Below are 19,083 nucleotides of genomic sequence, written 5' to 3'. Positions count from 1 at the left end.
TATACAGGTAAAACCCAGTCGCATGTTTGTGCACCTGTACTAAGTCCTGAAAATGTTAGTAATTTGTACGCACTTCACACAGTAGAAATTTTTGTGAATGATATTTTGAAAGTATGCTTCGTCTTCATATTTGATTCCCGTTTAGTCGATCAGAGATCGTTGTTTGTTGTTTTTTTTTTGGGGGGGGGGTTATTTTTTGGTTATTTTTTGTTTGTTTTTTTCTCTTCTTTTTTTCTCCGTAAAATTAATATTCTTCTTTATTCTGAATTTTAAAAAATTCCATGTTATTTGGACTTTTGTAGAAAGTTGTATCATTGCCAATCAAATAAGTTTCAAGCAATAAATCCAAAAGTGATCAATAGTAGTATTTTCAATTTTCATTTTTGAGACGACCCCTCACATCAGTTGTTGAAAAGGTCTAATAGTTAATTGATCGATAAGGATGTGTCTAAACGCAAGAGCTTTACAATTATCTTAGATACTAGAAAATAATTGAATCATATAGTGTTTCTCCAATACAAAGCATCGATTAATATGACAGCTAAAAAGTACAGTAAAACAAGCTGCATCACCACAGAATTGGCATCAACCTATAATTGTAATCCCAAATGTAACATTTTATTTTTTAAAGACTTATATAGATACTATATTGATTATCATTTCCCCTAAATAACAAACACGGATTGAAAAGAGTCCATTTATTTCTATTTTCTAAAGATTAATTTTCGTAATCATCATTGTAACAGTCTTCAGTGAATAATGCAAGCCACGAAAAGTACTGACGTCAATGCCATCACCCAATGATTCATGATGACCGGATAGATATCTTCCATTTAAATTAGCATTATGACATGCTGCATACCACCAGCCTCCCTTGTAGGCCGCTGCACAATTGCCTGTAGTCGTATCTCTATCGTGATCGACAGTAGAAAATTGCATTCCATTATGAGGTTGAGCTGGGTTCATAAGAATATTTCCTGAAATATGAAGAAAGAAAAATATGTCAATAGTACACAGATGACAAACTTGCACTGTCATTTTCTATGCTCAGTTTACCGTAAAATTTGCTTAATAGCTCTACTTTGGCATTAGAATTAGAAAGATCATATCACAGGTAACATGGGAACAAAGTTACAGTAACATAAACGGTACCAATTTTTCTGCACCAGATGCGCATTACAAGTTGATTAGACTTCAACTTCATCAAAAACTACCATGACCAGAAACTTTAACCTGCTAACTCGCACTGTCATTGTCTATGCTCAGTGGACAGTGAAATTAATATAAAATCTTTAATTTGGCATTAACAATAGAAAGGTCATATTATAAAAACTACATCGACCATAAAATTAATGCCGAATTAAGATGGACAGGTTGACGGACGGGCGATCAAATGAACGCACAGACCGAAAAACATGCCGCCTCTAGGTAGAGCATTAAAATTACCGAATTAACTTATATCTGCCATAGGCTTAGATAAACTGGCACACAAAGAGACACAACACAAGATATTTAAAAACACATATAATATATCAAGTGTTGGGAGGAAAAGGGGGTGGGTGTAATGTTGAAGCTAAAGTTAATAGATGCTAAATTTCCTATTAACAGAAAAGAAATGAGAGATGAAACTAAATTAAAAAAAATGGATCAGATTTGAAGTTGATGAGAAAAATAAATGACAACAATTTTATTGATCGTAGGGACAGTAAGACGTAAGCAACTAGGAACCTTTTTCCCGGCGACAGTATAATAAAATAAGTCATCAGAAGTTAAACTATGTTAAAAAGTGGACGTAATTTATGTCATTTTTCAAGTTTAGAATGAGCTAAATAATAAACTGCTATTCATATTTAAATATCAAAGAATTATAACCATCATGACAATATCTTAAAATATGGAATTATGAGAATATACTAGAGAATGGAATGAGTCAACACGACAATAACCCAAGCAAAGACCAGAAAACAATCCAAGGTCAACATTTGGTCTTCCAACGCAGCGAGTTATGAGAACTACTGCTGAGGATATGTTGGATAGGGGCAGAACCCTGAAAACCATTATTTGTTGCAATAATCTCTCTACATGAGAGAGCTAAGTCTTTCCCTACAGGACGCACAAGGTTTTTAAATATCCCAATTTCCGTTGTGATTTTGAGTGTCCCAGAAGTAACCATACACATTACTATTAGAACCAAATGTTTTGATTAGCTTTTACATGTTTTAACCATGAATTCATGACTTTTCAACATTATTAAAACACCTATAAAATTGGGTCAAACTTTCTAACTTGTAATGTGTTAATAATGGATACATAATTATTAGTAATGCATATTTCAGAATATCGAATTTACAGTAAATGCAAAACGACGGTATTGATTATAGAGTAATTTTTGCCTGCACGGTTTTTATGTGGCTTTATGTTTTTGCTATCTTTAGATATCTGTGTATCACTTTCTTAATTTTTCATATATATAATATATTTCTGGATTTCTTTGAATAATGATTTTTATTGCATCCTTCATTTATCTTTGTTATGCATTTCTGTTTCCCCTTTATGCGTTATATAAATAGTATGTTGTGTTTATGAAAACAGTATCGCATTATGATCTTGGTACTAATCACCATACGCCTTTCTACAATAAGCATACCCCATACCATATATCATTTTAAAAGTACAGTTACGTGTCTTTTAACACTATTTGGTTTTTAATTTTATTACAGATTTTACTTCTTCTTTTTCTAATTTTGTTGTATTCTGTTCATCTTACCTACATTCCCTGAATAATTCGCCACATGCAATGGATATTCACTCCACTCATCACCAACATTGAAGCTTGAGTATTTTGCATATTTATGAGTGCCCTCAAAGTCTGATAAATCGATTCGAAGCTCGTGGTTACCATTTGATGTTATCCGATGAATTATATCGTTACCTGTATGAACAGTTGGAGTTTAACAAAGAAATACAAATTGTATAAAGCAATTCGAGTAGTTAATTCAACTCTCAATATGTATCCGACAAACTTAATGCATACTTCTTTTCCCTAGCATTCGTCGATGTATCATGGAATTTGATGCGAGTGATATCCCCAAGCGTTATATAACCTAGCACATTATGCGAGTTGAAAACCATATATAATCTGTTTATCGATATTTGCCATACATGAATTAAAAAACATATGGTTAATGTATTTTTAGGAAAGAAGCAGCTGTACTGATTGAATTAACTTAAAGCATTTGCACTTCAATAATGCAGAAAGGTATCGTCGACGTGTTATTTTACATGCTCCACTTTTCACCACCTATTTGTCAACGCAACTGGTGTATACATACCTAACCAATATTCTCCATTTACAAAACCAAAACCCTCTTTATAAGCCGTCCAGTTTCTGTAGAAACCAACAGAACCATTGTATCTTCTTTGTATTACCTGAATGATAAAAATAGCTTTTTATGCATTATGTGCATACGATAAAGCATTTTTCTCGTTTTATCTTCATAAGGAATTTTCAAACCCAAATTTATAAAAGCAATATGATTTATGAAAACTAAAAACGTGATGATTCTCTACCTTGACAGAAAAAGATACATTTTTATCTTTTATAATACATTTCCTGTTGGAAGCTTAAGATATTTTGCTTTATTATCTTATATATGCATGCAAATATGGAATTATGCAAATAAATATGAAGTATAGGGATTATTGAGGTAAAATATATATACATATAAAGTGTACATCAAGATTATGTTGGGATATTGCTCTATAGGATCCGGAGGTATATTCCGCATTATTTCCAATATTTGGTAATGAATTTGAAGTGTTTCAACATTAACAAGGGTTCTATGAAACGGATCGTTCTCCCGCATACAAAAAGTGATGTGTCTTTTACCTTCGAACTTTCAGATCTATAGACACGTTTTTTCAATTATCACCCGTAGTAATAATCTTCGCCGCTGGGCGCGCTATAATCACGTCCGCCATTACAGTAATGATAAAAACGTAAACAAAGCATTCAATCGTAACGAGAAATATATAAACAAGTTAGTTCATCCTCATCATGTCTACTTAAGTTAAACATTGTGTTAAAAGTTCAATGCCAGATATTTTCAAAGAAATAAAGGACTGGAATGACGATATGAGGAGTTGGCCAAATTTAATGTACGGTGACATTTATAACTACTTGATAAGATCAAAGGCAGTTGATGGGGAAACAATGAAAACCTTTAAGAGCTTACAGAGTTATAATTATTTTCAAAGTGGAAATGTAGACAAAATATTGTATTTCAATGCAACAGATAACAAAATATTTATGAAGGCGAGTGTACGATCATCCCAGACTGTGAGTAGACTTAATGATGCCTATGTTATGTGCACAGGGGAAGGTGCAGTGGAACAAGCCTGGTGTACGTGCATGACTGGTTTAGGACTTTCATGCAGTCATGTCGGAGCATTATTGTGGAAGATCGAGTATGCTGTGAGAAATAGCATGACTGGAGTAAGTTGCACAGACGAAACTGCCAAGTGGAATAGAGGAACTACCAGGAACATTGAACCAAAGCCCCTTGTCAGTATTCAGCTGAAAAAACCCAAACTTGGTGAAAATCCGATGGGTAATGAAAATGTTCCTGGACTACGAGATACACCATTAAGAGGAATTTAAAGAAGCCGTCAATGCCTCACCAATGCTACCTTTATTCGAAATAAAAGGAACAATCATGAACAAAAGCTTTAAAAGTAATCCGTCAGTTCGTACTCAAGAAAGTATTGAACAAGTTCATGGTGAACACAATGATTTGTCATCATGTGCTAAATGTGTGCAGTTTCTTTCTAAATATGTGTTCCTGACGGATTCTCAAGTAGTTAGATTACAGACTGAAACAACACTTCAGTCCAAAAGCTTATTATGGAAAGACTGTAGAAAGTTAAGAATAACTGCCAGCAGTGCTCACAAAGTGCCGGTTAAGGAAACAACAGACAGCACGAACTTTATACGTGAACATTTACACCCAAAATTTGTTGGAAATAAATTCACTAAACATGGCCAGCAGGGAGAAATAGATGCAAAAGTGTATCTGAACTCTAATGGACATCAAGTCCAAGAGAAAGGCATTTGTGTGTCACAACAGGAAAACTGGTTGTCCGCAAGTCCAGATGGAATTTTTGATGGACAAACTCTTCTAGAAATAAAGTGTCCAGTGCCTTCTTCTAGTTGGTCAACATAAGATCAACTATTTGAATCTGGAAAATATGATGTCGGAAAAGATGAAAATGGAGATCTTGTTGTAAAGGAAAAAGGGAGCAGAGGAATTTACCTACAAGTTCAGCTCACTATGTATTGTACGGGATTAAAACAGTGCAAGTTGCTTGTATGGCTGGGCGTAGATGAACATAAATATATTGACATTCTGTATAACGAGACTTACGTTAATAACCAAGTCACCAGATTAAAAACTTTTTATGTAAAAAAACTTCTACCATGTTTAGTTAATGAGATCCAAGATGACCGTCTGATGATGAGCAAAGCTTTTGTAAAGTTTATGCATATTTGATAATATATATAAATACATGTACATTTGCTTAATTTGATCAGTCAGATTTTGAAGGGAATGTATAATTTATAAATAAACACCGATGTATGTGCTTATTTTGTATTGAAAATTATTTTATTTGTTTTAAACTAAAAAAAATCCATTTAAATAATTGTTTCATTTGTTGGTTTATCTGAACATATATACATGTACCTGTATATATATATTATTTGTGAGATGTGGTATGATTGTCAGTGTGTGTGTATTCTTCAAACAACTTGATTGTTGTGATTTTTCAAAGTTACTCTTGATGCATGTACTTTTATTTTCATTATACTTTTGTATGGTCAGTCTTTCTGCATCTCTTATGATAATTACACAATTATGTGTCTACATGTAGTTTGGTTCAGATAATGACAGCAGGGAGCCTTTAGTTGTACTTGTTTGTTTACATTGTTCAATCAGAAATATGTCAATTGATTGCCCTACTGTGTTACAGTGTAAGTAATATTTACACAGTAAATACCATGGTGTGTCTTAATTATCTAACACGATAATCCCCATAGTTGTGTGGTCTGGCTATTCACAAAGAAACCTGTGTTATTTTTAAGGACATTTCAACTGTTTGTCGGTTGTAAGTTACTAACAATTTCATCCCATTACATCAGTTAAAGAGTAAACTATCTTAAAAGGTTAATCATGAAACCATTTATTGATCTAAAAAGGTGTCCAAGTTTAATGTTTTCATTTAAATACCTCCAATGATGTTTTACTCTTTGATTGATGTATTGCGATGAAAGTTTTATTATAAATTATGAATAAGAGGAGATGAGTTGGACAATGTTATACATCAATGCGACAGACACCCAATTACAAAATAAATTTGACCCAAAACTAACACAAACATGACAAAGGTAAATTCAAAAAGGTAGAGTTCATAAAATAACCAAAAGACGTCTAGATGAAAATATGTCATCCTGAATATGCATAAACTATTTGCCACTGGACGCTAAACAAACAACATAATACAATCATAATGCAATGAACATATATATCAATTACACTATCCAAATGCCTTAAATATACATGTACATGTACAGTGTATATTCCAACTGTTAAAAAATAACAAACTAATTTCACTCATTACTTTCATTAGTATCTCTGATCAGATCTGACCGTAAATTAACCAAAGCAGAACATACAAGCAAAATGTCATCAAACAGTGTTAAGGATGATACAGGCACAGTCCCACTTAGAATTTTGAAGACCTTCAATCGTCGAATTACCCTTTCAACATGTATCCGTACTCTGGCAATCCTTCTTGTGGTTGTCACATCTTCCGCACTTAACTGGGGTTTGTTTTTTGTGAACGCTGGAATGTTCAGCTTAACACGCAATGGAAACAATAAGTCATCTATTGTAAAGCCTCGATCTGCCATTATCTCATCGCCTGGAAGCAAGTAATTCATGAATCCACTTTTTTCTACAATAAATTTATCACTAGCACGACCACCAAAAGCTTTGGATATGAACATAATTTGTCCATGTGGGGATATCCCTACTAAATATTTAGCTGTATTATGGGACTTGTAATTGCTGTACGTTTCACCCCTACTCCTTAAATTAGTTGGTCTCTGAATAAATGTTTCAGCACAGTCAATGATACAGGTAGTTCTGGGATAATTTTCCCTAAATGATTCGGGACAAAAGTCTCTTATTACTTCTCTAGGGAGCCAAACAATCAAGGTCTTTAACTTATCTGCCAACACAGGAATCCATGAATTAAATATTTTGCAAGCTAAACCACTTGATATACCAAATCTTCTGCATAGATCGTCAAAAATTAAATTTAACTTTAGTCTCATGAGCACAAGGAGTAATTGATCTGCTACCTCTAATTGAAAACTGAATGTATTGAAAGGAGTAAAACATTTCACCAGCGTGAAAAAGACTTCTTTTGTGACCCCTGTATACAATAAAGCGTCATTGTCCGTCTTTAAGTTTTGAGCAGCAGACATAGTTGCTCCGTCAGATTTACTTTGAACTCCCTTTTCTTCCGTTAAAACTATATTTGTTTGAGAGGATTTAGTCTGAAAATCGGTCCATTCTTTCCCGTACGTGTGATCTTTCTGCGGTAAGAAGTCAGATTCAAGATATTGTGTACTAACAGTAGATGAAGCTTCTATAACATTAAAACTACAAATAGCCTCCGGTAATTTCTCGTACGGCGTACTTGCGCCTGGTTCACTTTCTAAGGTAGTGTCCAATTCTGTTATTTCCATATCGGAATCGGAATCACCAGTTTCCAGTTTTCTTTTTTTCACTGACAATTGATGTTTTAAAATTTTTCTTCTACCCGGAGTTGTCTTATTTTCATACCCCATCTTTAACTTAGGAGAAGGATTTCTATCCGTAGGTTTTCCGTCAATAAAATGTTCAGAGCATACATATACATTTTTTGGAAGATCTTTCCGATTTAAAGATTTAATCCACTCAAGTCGTATTAATTCTTTGGATTGCATTACATGAAGTCTGTAAGGAATTAAACACGGACAATGGTCGTGCATTTCACCATGTAATTCACACATTGATTTCTTCCATAAAGTTATTTTTTCCCGATTATTGGAACAACCATGAACTGAACATGAGTTCCCACCACCCGTTTTGTATTTACTTTCACTCTCCATAAGAAAACGAATAAGAAAATAGTGGAAAACAAAATTTAAACAAAAGATCGATATTGTTGTGATTAAAGCACGTGCGTTATCTATCATTAGTGCTATGGCTGCAGCACCACGTGATAGATCAATGGCAGCGCACATGATAATTAGGTCAGATCTTGAAAAATGTTTCTATATGATTCATAAAATGTATGCATCAAGGATAATGGAGATTGATTCAGAAAAACAAGGTCTTCATTTACACATGTATATTGCGGACGAATAAACACTTTGTCGATATAAATATAAGATGAAGAGACACCAAATAAATGTATTTCAAAAACGAATTAGTTGTTATTGGCAAGCGATAAAATATTCTGCGAAGGACCACGCTAAGTGAGGCAGTACTTTCTACTAAAAAAAATAGTAAAATTAAACTTGAAATGTCGCATGCATAGTTCATGTTGTGCATGTTGTGCGTATAGTAAAAAAAAAGCAATCTGCATATAGACTTGAATAGTCTAATACATTAAATCGAATATGTATATGTAGTTTTGTTCCTGTTTTGTTGTTTGTAATCTATTCATCCTCCAGTTCACCAGTAAACTGTACAGGTAATTAGTCAGCTGATGAACATGTGTAATGATATCTGGATAATTTTATGAATGATTTAATCTTTACATATAATATAGGTATACCGTCCAGCTTTTAGTTTCTGTCGTCATATCACAAAACACTGGCACAGCTAGAGGTGACTCAAATGGATAGATGTTGTAAACTCCACTCTTCAAATATGGCGTTTTTATTTCGGAACATTCTCGTGGGAGATGGGTATCTGGAATACAATCAAGCAGACACTAAAAAGTCGAACCTTCCTATTAGAAACTTCAAAGAGAGTATGCTTAAATTGTGTTATGCCTATTAACAAAGATTAACGTGTATATGGTACATCAAAGTAAATGGAAATTATTATTGCGTATATTGTCCTGGTCGTTAACATCAATGTTGACTTTCTTCTTTTAAAGGTGAGGATATAAGCCTAGTAATGTACATAAATTTGTAAAAAAGTGAATTATGTTTTCTGTTGTGAAGGTATTGTAAACTATGTGTCTAAAACAATATATTACAAGTCTAAAAGAGTACAACATCACCAAAACATGACAATAAAACGAACAAATGTTAACAATATATTTACACACTTGCAATTTTTCATCTTATTTTATCTTCGACTATTTTTACTTGTGGGGTTATTTACATCATGAAATACCGACCAGATTAATCATTACCCCTGCAATAAATCACGTTTACGGTTTTCTTTTTTTGTAGGGAATAGATCATGTAGATTAAGGTTTTTATTTAAACGAGACATTGTTTTCTTAGGAAAAAAACAATTTTATAACGAAATATAGTAATATGTCAGGGATTCGATTGCTGCACTTTGTCAAACCAGCTATTTGGAGATCTGAAAGAACTCGTGACTTTTAGTAATTTTGTTCCGCTGCTTTAAAAAAACTCTTTTACATTTAATAAAAAAAATTGGTTTATTTAGATACATATATGAAAAGATTAGATACATATATGAAAAGATCAAATAACACACCACTTTAAGATACTATAAACAACAAACGCTATGACAATTTGTTAAAATTATCAAAATATACAATGAAAATATATTTACTAGAAGCATTTGCTAAGCACGCAATGTTTTGAACGTATACATTTAACTTAATGATAAACAAACTTGAAATCTACCATCAGAACATGTGGCCAAACATAACCATTAAAAAGTAGAATAACAAAAAATACCGAACTCCATGGAAAATTTAAATCGGAAGGTCCTATAATAGCACAATCAACAGCTCAAACACATCAAATGAATTGAAAACAACTGTCATATTCCTGACCTGGTACATGTATTTCCTTATGATGAAAATGGTAGATAAACCCTGATATTGATATCTAAAGAAAGTCGCATAAAATTTCATTACTGGTATATTGACAACAATATGTGATCAAAACAATGTTTATGTAAAATTGTCAAAAATATGGGTACATCAGCCATTATTGTGTTAGAATCTTAACCACTACAAAAGCAAATATATATGTCACAAAAGAAAATAAATGGTATAACGGCAAATCGGATAAGCAAAAATGAAAAATAAGAATACAAAAAATTACCCAGTACAACAACTCATTGGCGGCAAGCATAAGTATAAAGCCATGCCAATAGAATATTACCAAAAGTAGGCCGTACGGTGACCTATAGTTGTTAATTTCTGTGTCATTTGGTTTTGGGTGGAGAGTTGTTTCATTGGCAATTGTACCACATCTTCTTTTTTATATTAACAGTAAATGTTTATAATTTACACAGAAAAATAAAGAACACTATAACACGTATATCCAGATGATAAAAAGAGTCAGTACCTAAAACACTGACATGTTTTCAGCTAGATATGTGTAAGTGTGAATGACAACACTGCAATAGTTAACTGTGTATAATACCATGAATACGTTGCTTTAATTCCAAATTTTTGGGGTATTATGCTCCTAAATATGGTATCCAATAAAGCGACATTTGACGTGCATAGCTTCATTTTCTTTTCTCCTTGGTCAAACTTATATTTATGATGTGATCATTAATTTAGTGGGAAAATTATTGACACAGATATATATATATCTATATATATTTAACTTACCTCCTATACATTTTTAGGAATATGATTGGTTACAAGCGTCCGCATCGAGACCGTGTATATTCAATATTAGGCTAGTAGGGAGACGGGGCTTATGTCAATACACGGTTAGTAGTGGAGTCATGACTTTGACACTATTTGAATATGTAAATGCATTGAACGTTCTGTTTAATATTGTTACATATCAAGGTTGTTGATATTAAATTGGTGTTGTTGACATTATTTTTTTTGTGCAGATCAATAGAAGTAGGTTCTTTAAATTGAACACTTGAACACTTGAATATAAAAATAAGAAGATTTAGTATGCTTTCAACTAAGACAACTCTAGTCTTAATTCAACAAATAAAGATAATCAGTAAGATAAATTCGTTACATAGTGTACTAGTGACCTAATACAATATATATATATACGGGGTCAGTAAATTCCATATATCGTATTAGGTCACTAACACACTATGTAACTAATATTACACTTACTGTTTTGTACTACAGGTTTATCACATTTCAGATTTCCATTACACAATCTTGTACTGTTACAACATGCCTCGCAGAGGATATGGTGTCCTTCTGCTCGTCTACCGAAGATTGGTCCAACTGAATGTCTACAAAACTAGATAATTCATTAGTTGGGTGTTTATATACTTTGTACATATTTTGTTGCCGCCTGTCAATAATGGGATATACATAAAATTGAGAATGGAAATGGGGAATGTGTCAACGAGACAACAACCCGACCAAATAAAAAACAACAGCAGATGGTCACCAACAGGTCTTCAATGTAGCGAGAAACTCCCGCACCCGGAGGCGTCCTTCAGCTGGCCCCTAAACAAATATATACTAGTCCAGTGATAATGAACACCATACTAATTTCCAAATTGTACACAAGAAACTAAAATTAAAATAATACAAGACTAACAAAGGCCAGAGGCTCCCGACTTGGGACTGGCGCAAAAATGCGGCGGGGTTAAACATGTTTGTGAGATCTCAACCCTCCCCCTATACCTCTAACTAATGTAGAAAAGTAAACACATAACAATACGCACATTAAAATTCAGTTCAAGAGAAGTCCGAGTCTGATGTCAGAAGATGTAACCAAAGAAAATAAACAAAATGACAATAATACATAAATAACAACAGACTACTAGCAGTTAACTGACATGCCAGCTCCAGACTTCAATTAAACTGACTGAAAGATTATAATTTCATCATATGAACATCAGGCACAATCCTTCCCGTTAGGGGTTTAGTTTTTGATAAATATTCCTAAAGTAATGAACTAGAGCAGTTCTCACTTATATAAGTTTTGATCATCAGATTTGATGTGTGTATGAATGGATAAAAAGAAAGGTTTAAGTCGGGTTTTTTCCTAAATAATATGAATAAAAAACACCCATGTAGAGACCACAATTGAAGATTCCGAAAAGTTTCCCCGATTTATAATTTTTGATGCCTATTGTATACGGCGATTGTTGCATTCAAAGCCGGTGACGATTACCTTGTGAATGCCCTCGTTTCGGGGTTAATGCCATTCCATAAGAGTTGTTTTTAAATACGGTAACCATGAGTTGTCTTTCTTGTAGATTTATATGATGTATTCATTGGTAAAAGTAATGTCGCCTTTATCTATAGACTCTTCTTCGACTTGATTATATCGTAAACATTAACTCTGATACGTAAACCAAAATAGTGAGGGCCCTCATGGGGTTTTTGATTATGTGATTACTTGGCCGTTTTTTTAATGATTATTTGATTATTAAGCCAAATATTTCATGATTATTTGATTACCTAGGACTGTATTTTTAGTTTATGATTATTTGATTACTAAAGATAAGCAAATATTTAATGATTATGTGATTATATTGGCAAAAAAATGGTGATTATGTGATTACTAGGACCCCCCCATGAGGGGCCTCAATAGTATATGTACAGGGTTCGCATAAACTAGAAAATTGAAAGATTTCTATGTTAAAAGGTAAATGTTGTCTTTATTATTAGTTTTATATGTTCCATATGGTCATAAAAATACGAACAATAAGGGACGACATCAAAAGTTCAATGAAGGATAAAAAACTTAATTCAAATAGTTTTTTCACTGACCCCCTACCCCCCTATTAACTTAGTTTGGGAAAAATTGATTGACCCATATAGATATATGTAAAAATCAATGTCGGATAAGCAAATCTTGCAGCAGTTCAACCCCCCCCCCCCAAACTATTTGAATTAAGTTTTTTTATCTTACATTGATCTTTTGATGTCGTCCCTAAGGAACCGTTCAAATTGGATAGGTTCTTACAACTATTACTTGATTACAGTAGCAGATTTGTCATCTTACCTGCGACATAGAACAACCAAAGTCATAAAGCATTTTTCCAGACAATGTTGAGTACTTCTGCTTAAAACAAACCTATATAAAATACATGTACATACTGAGAAAACATTTTGCATCATTATGTATACATCATTCTTTATATTTATGTGTGCATGTTTATTACCTATGTATAGTTTCTCGCTGCATTGAAGACCTATCGCTGACCTTCTGCTGTTAATGTTGTCTGTTCTATGGTCGGGTTGTTGTCTCTTTGACACAGTCCTCATTTCCATTTTCAATTTTATATTACAACACAATTATATAAACATGAGGAATGAGTAAAATATCAACATATGAAATTCGTTTAGTTTTTTTGAATTTCTAAAGTCCGATTTATTTTTTAATTTACATATAAAATTAACAATAATGGACGATATAACAGAAACCACTGAACTTTGTACTTTGGGACAGTACAATAGACCACATTGATAACCAACTAAGGGAGCTACCATTTGATTTTTATGGGGGGGCTAGGATGAAAAATTTTGTCCTGCATTTTTTTGTAGCTGTAATCTCTGTCCTGCCTTTTTATTTTTCACTTTGTTCGCGGTCCTGCTTTTTTTTTTTAGTTTATCCTGACTTTTTTTTACCTAAATTGTCGTCCTGACTTTTTTTTTTTTGCAAGTGTCTCATCCTGCCTTTTTTTTTACTCAAAACTCCTGTCCTGCCTATTTTTTTCAAATTTCATCCTAGCCCCCCCCCCCCCCCCCCCTCCCCATAAAAATCAAATGGTAGCTCCCTGATAGACGTGCAATAAAAAAACAAACAACAGCCAACAGTAAAATTGTTATGGCAACATATCCTTATGAGTTACAGATACAAACTATTGTGGAATTAACCCATTTCTAGGATAGCACAAACCTCCCCGACATATCTAGATCACATGTCGTAAAACTAAAATAAGATACAAAACATAAACGAAGTTGCTTCCAAAAGGATAAACAATAGTTAGAACTGGGGAATAAAGAACGGCACGTAATTTGAAAAAAAACATGTGCAGTAGCAAGGTTTTGGGGATATTCGTGTTACAAATACAAATACATTTTGCATGTATCAGATTTATTAAAAATGTTTACCAATAAACATAAATAAAGTTTATATTGTGGTGAGATTGTCAAGACACTAATATACATCGGAAATTTGAAGAAATGGTTGACTGTACTTACGCATGTATACGAAAGTCTGATCTACATATATATCCTGAATTTTTGTTTACATATATATTTTGATTTCCTGCATGGTCCTACCGTAGGAGAACATGTAACGCTACAAATGTATATATGCATTTATACTGAAATGACCCATGATACCTCATTATTACTGCAAGTCTCATGTCGATTACAGTCCAGATATGTTTCAACTCCAGTGCACGAAAGACAATCCTGGCCACAATCTACAAATATAGACGATGTTTTTTCTGATCTTACAACCATCAAACTCGAAAGATAAAAAAGATAAAAACGGAAGAAAATTATGTGGTTTAAGGATGTATTCTTCTGACTTTTCAGTCTCGTTCAGTCTCATTGAAATCTCGTTCTTGAATTATTTCCAAAACATGTAATACAAGGGGAAAATATCAATGAATTTTAAAAATATTATAATCAAACATAACGCTGTCAAAAATTGTGTATTTACAATGAATGGTTTTTGAGTAATCCAGTTTTCAAATTTTACGACCAATTAAGTCTGTATTTTTAGCCAAAATTTTGAGAAAATGGGTGAGGGATACAAAAAATGATTTTACAAGAATCATGTACATCCCATATCATGTTTGTCTTTTCAAATCTAATTTTTTCTTAAAACTGAGAAAAATCACAAAAATACAAAATTGACAGCATGGTAAATTTTACACAAAAAAAGCTTCAAAATATGATAAAACTTTCTTATATTAACACCTACCTATAGTTTTTTTTTTAGTAAAATTTATTCAGATTGGTCCACTTCATCTTTGTAGAAAGTATGAAAAAAAGTTTAATTGTGTAACTGTGATTTTTTTTCAAGATTAGAGCCCAAAAATAGGTAAAAATCGATGAAAAATGGGAAAATCGTCAAAATTGGGCATTTTCAAAGGGCCGTAGCAAAAAAAAAGTGCACCAACATATGATTTTTTCTTTACCAATTATTTTATTACAGTCTTATTATCCGAAAAATCAGGTTAAGAAAAAAAGATTAATTCTAGAAATTTTTGGCTCCTCAGAGGTGTACATTTTTAAATGCATTACTGTGACGAAACCAGGACATTTAGTTAAAAATTTGCAAAGTGTTACACAATTTAAGAAAAAAAGGAAAATAACTTATAAAACAACGAATTCAAATGAAATTTCAAGACGGAAAACCCTTTATATATATAATTAATATCAAATGGCAAAATCAAAAGCCAAAATCTATCAAACGATTGAAACACCTGTCATATTGATGACTTAGTTTAAAATATTTATTTATAGTGGATTGGGAAACAAGTTTTGCAACTTATATTAATCCCTTTTCACTTTGCGGGTGCGATTTCTGCCTTGTAGCGGCATTAGCCTACTCTTTTTCGAAATCTAAGCAGGATGTCTTTAACGTGCAAGAGATATGGCTCTCTCTTAACACGGGTCAGCCATTTATTGTCCCCTTCTGACAGACTATCATCGTTTCCTCAAGACCATACTCGCAAATGGTGTCGTCGAGGGAGAGCCGAACATTAAGTTTCTGAAATTTGCATCCCAAGCGAGAATCGAACCAGGAACTTTTGTGTTAGTAGTCCAATGCACTAACCACTACACCACGGCTCATATTGCTGACTTGGTAACGGCATATCCTTATATAGAAAACGGTGGATTTATCCTGGTTTTATATGAGCCAAGAAAGTACAGGTCAAGAATGCACAGTGCAGAATATCCGTCCGTGACCTTCATATTTTTACAGAATATTGAATCATACATTTCAGGTTAATGAAATTCATGCATCCATGATATTCAAAAAAGTTACTATTGTCTTCGCCGATATAATATAGAAAACTTATAATTGCGTCATGCATGAGCCTTTTCAACATTTATAATCTACTTTGAAGGTGACACTGTTATGAATTTCAAGATCATGATTAAAGTATTATTATAAGCATAAAGAAAAAGTAGGGAAAAAATATTTTTTCACTTAAATACTGTTTTTTTTCACTTAAAAAGGAGAAGGTTTGGATCCATTAAAACGTTTAATCCCGCTGCAAATGTTTGCACCTGTCCTAAGTCAAGAATCTGATGTACAGTAGTTGTCGTTTGTTTATGTTATTTATACGTGTTTCTCATTTCTCGTTTTTTTAAATTTTTTATTAGACCGTTGGCCAAGTTTTCCCGTTTGAATGGTTTTACACTAGCAATTTTGGGGCCCTTTATAGCTTGTTGTTCGTTGTGAGCCAAGGCCCCGTGTTGAAGACCGTACATTGACCTATAATGGTTTACTTTTTTTAAATTGTTATTTGGATAAAGAGTTGTCTCATTGGCACTCACACCACATCTTCCTATATCTAGGAAAAAAACTCAATTGAGTTTTAAACCTGTATATAGTAGTATTAAGGATAATTGACAACAATTTGCTTGTCGTAACGTGTATTTTAAGTAGTAAGACTTTTAAGTATATAAAAATGTCATTGATATATAGATTATATTGCTTGAAATGAAAATGATAATGACATCCCATTTCATGAAGTATTCAAAACTCGCTGATTCGGATGGATGAAAAAAATATTTCAAACGCTTTATCTTTTATTCTACAGTAAAAATCATGAGTAAATATGCAACACTTATGAGAATTCGCGCGTCAGTTATTGTCGTTTAGTACGAGCAACGCCCAACGATTAACAGAACTAAAACAGTGTGATAGTTTGCCTCCAGTTGTAACTGCAGATGCATTCGACATGCAATTGAGATTATCACCATGATCACTAAATGGCGTTTCTGACTCGGTTTATTTTTTTTTTTTTTTTTTGAAACAGTTGATTGATATTGAATCCAAAGACCGTTTTGGACACAATCCAGCATTTCACTTAATATATAAACTTGTGTGTGCGGAGTTGAAACACAATAATTTTGAAACAGACCTATGCTGAGTTCACACGTAATTCGAATTCGATTCGCATTAACTAATTCTTAATTCGCATTCGAAAAGTCTTACGTCCTAACGTCAATTCTAATTCGAATTACAATGCGCGTCGAATTCGCTTTACTGTCCAAACAACGTTAACTTTTAATTCGTATTAACAAAAGCGTATTTCTAATGCGAATTGGATAATTCGAATTAAAAAAAGAAGAGTGTGTGAATGCGATTAGCGAATTCGATTCGCATTCGATTCGAATGCAATTCGAATTAAATGTACGTGTGTGCTACAAATGAGAAAGTACTTACTTAGGTGTAGTTTATCTTTTTTCTAACTTATTCCTTAATTCCTACCATGACGTTCAATCGGTTTATGATATTATGGCGATTCCGATGCCTTTTAAAACGGTTACGTTAAAATTCTTCTTTAATGTCCAACTTATAATTTAGTTTAATGTCCAATTTCAAATTAAGTTAAAGATTTATATTTAGAAAAATAGTTAAAAAAAACAAAAAACAAAAACAAACGTGAAAATACTTCATCTTGAATCGTTTAATTTCGTTACATGCATATTAAAAGACACTTTTTGTGCATTTTTAGTGATTAATTATGTTCACACACAAAAACCATGGCTATTCTGCATGAATATAATGTATGAATGCACCAAGAATAAGTACCTCACGAAAAATGACTTTTCTGATTTACTCCAAAATTGATTCAACAGTATTAACGCAATGACAACCTGCAGATGTTCAGTTATAATGATTAAACAAACAGATAAATCGTAAATTGAAATAAAAACAATTAATTTACAGTAATCTCAGATTGAAGCTTTGATCTTCAATCATATAGTTACTTACTAACTTTAGAGACCAACAACAGAAATACAGCGATGATCATCATTCCTAAACTATATCTGTGGAAAATAAAAAATCATAAATCATTAAGACCGTTAGTTTTCTCGTTTTAATTGTTTTACATTGTCATTTCGGGGCCTTTTATAGCTGACCATGCGGCTTTGCTCATTGTTGAATGCCGTACGGTGACATATAGTTGTTAAATTTCTGTGCCATTTTTGTCTCTTGTGGACAGTTGTCTCATTGGCAATCATACCACATCTTCTTTTTTACATAGAAAATATTTCTTCTTTACAAATCAACACAGATGAAATACTGTGAAATTATATCAATTGTTATTGTAAAGTAGAAAATATAGATGTGTCAAATTAAACTACAATTAACAGTGCTTCGTGTTATTAATAAGATATAATAGGAAGATGTGGTATGAGTGTCAATGAGACAACTCTCCATCCAAGTAACAATTTATAAAAAGTAAACCATTATAGGTCAAGGTACGGCCTTCAACATGGAGGGGAGGGAGCCTTGGCTCACAATGGACAAATATCACTTTTGATTTGAGCGTCATGCAGTTAGATAGACTAGGGAAGTATTATGATATAATAGTTCCATGGGTAGACGAAACACGCGTCTGGCGTACTATTCAATATGTCTAGCTGTTATCTTATTTTATGCGCTTCTCTTATTAATTCTTTGCTTCCAGTTGAACATGTTCATGATGTTGAATGTCTCGTTTTAATTGAAAAATCGGAAAACTCTTTTGTTTATTTTGCCTTTTGTTTTGAAACCTCTAATACACAAAAACAAATCTTACCTTTTTTTTACCTAAATAAAGTATTGCATTGTGCCAAAGCCTTTGTTATTGACAACTATGCACAGTCTTATCAGATAATATAAACTATCAT

At 32.8% G+C, this 19,083-nt stretch overlaps 2 protein-coding genes across 2 annotated transcripts; both read right to left on the bottom strand.

The window, feature by feature from the left end:
• Positions 1 to 683: 683 nt before the first annotated feature.
• On the bottom strand, positions 684 to 18,236 carry LOC139500011 (microfibril-associated glycoprotein 4-like). The gene is made up of 8 exons (XM_071288703.1): positions 18,182 to 18,236; positions 14,560 to 14,642; positions 13,214 to 13,285; positions 11,359 to 11,491; positions 8,887 to 9,023; positions 3,333 to 3,429; positions 2,768 to 2,932; positions 684 to 977 (listed from the first exon to the last, which is right to left on the bottom strand). Exons 1-8 carry the CDS (start codon positions 18,222 to 18,224, stop codon positions 712 to 714), a joined length of 996 nt encoding a protein of 331 aa, XP_071144804.1. The 5' UTR covers positions 18,225 to 18,236; the 3' UTR covers positions 684 to 711.
• LOC139500010 (uncharacterized) lies at positions 6,663 to 8,431 on the bottom strand. Its single transcript, XM_071288702.1, has one exon. It carries the CDS (start codon positions 8,348 to 8,350, stop codon positions 6,665 to 6,667), a length of 1,686 nt encoding a protein of 561 aa, XP_071144803.1. The 5' UTR covers positions 8,351 to 8,431; the 3' UTR covers positions 6,663 to 6,664.
• Positions 18,237 to 19,083: the final 847 nt, after the last annotated feature.

This window comes from Mytilus edulis, chromosome 13, assembly GCF_963676685.1.
Source record: "Mytilus edulis chromosome 13, xbMytEdul2.2, whole genome shotgun sequence".
NCBI lineage: Eukaryota > Metazoa > Mollusca > Bivalvia > Mytilida > Mytilidae > Mytilus > Mytilus edulis.
This window is presented reverse-complemented; position numbering and strand designations above follow the sequence as displayed.

Bases quoted from the DNA above. Each gene is read 5' to 3' on its own strand.
- LOC139500010 (XM_071288702.1), bottom strand. From the start codon at position 8,350: ATGTGCGCTGCCATTGATCTATCACGTGGTGCTGCAGCCATAGCACTA.
- LOC139500011 (XM_071288703.1), bottom strand. From the start codon at position 18,224: ATGATGATCATCGCTGTATTTCTGTTGTTGGTCTCTAAAGTTA. The intron at 11,492-13,213 runs GTAAGATGACAA...TGAATTATCTAG, and splicing joins TTGGTTGTTCTATGTCGCAG to TTTTGTAGACATTCAGTTGG. The intron at 3,430-8,886 runs GTATACCTATAT...TTTATCATTCAG, and splicing joins CAGAAACTAAAAGCTGGACG to GTAATACAAAGAAGATACAA.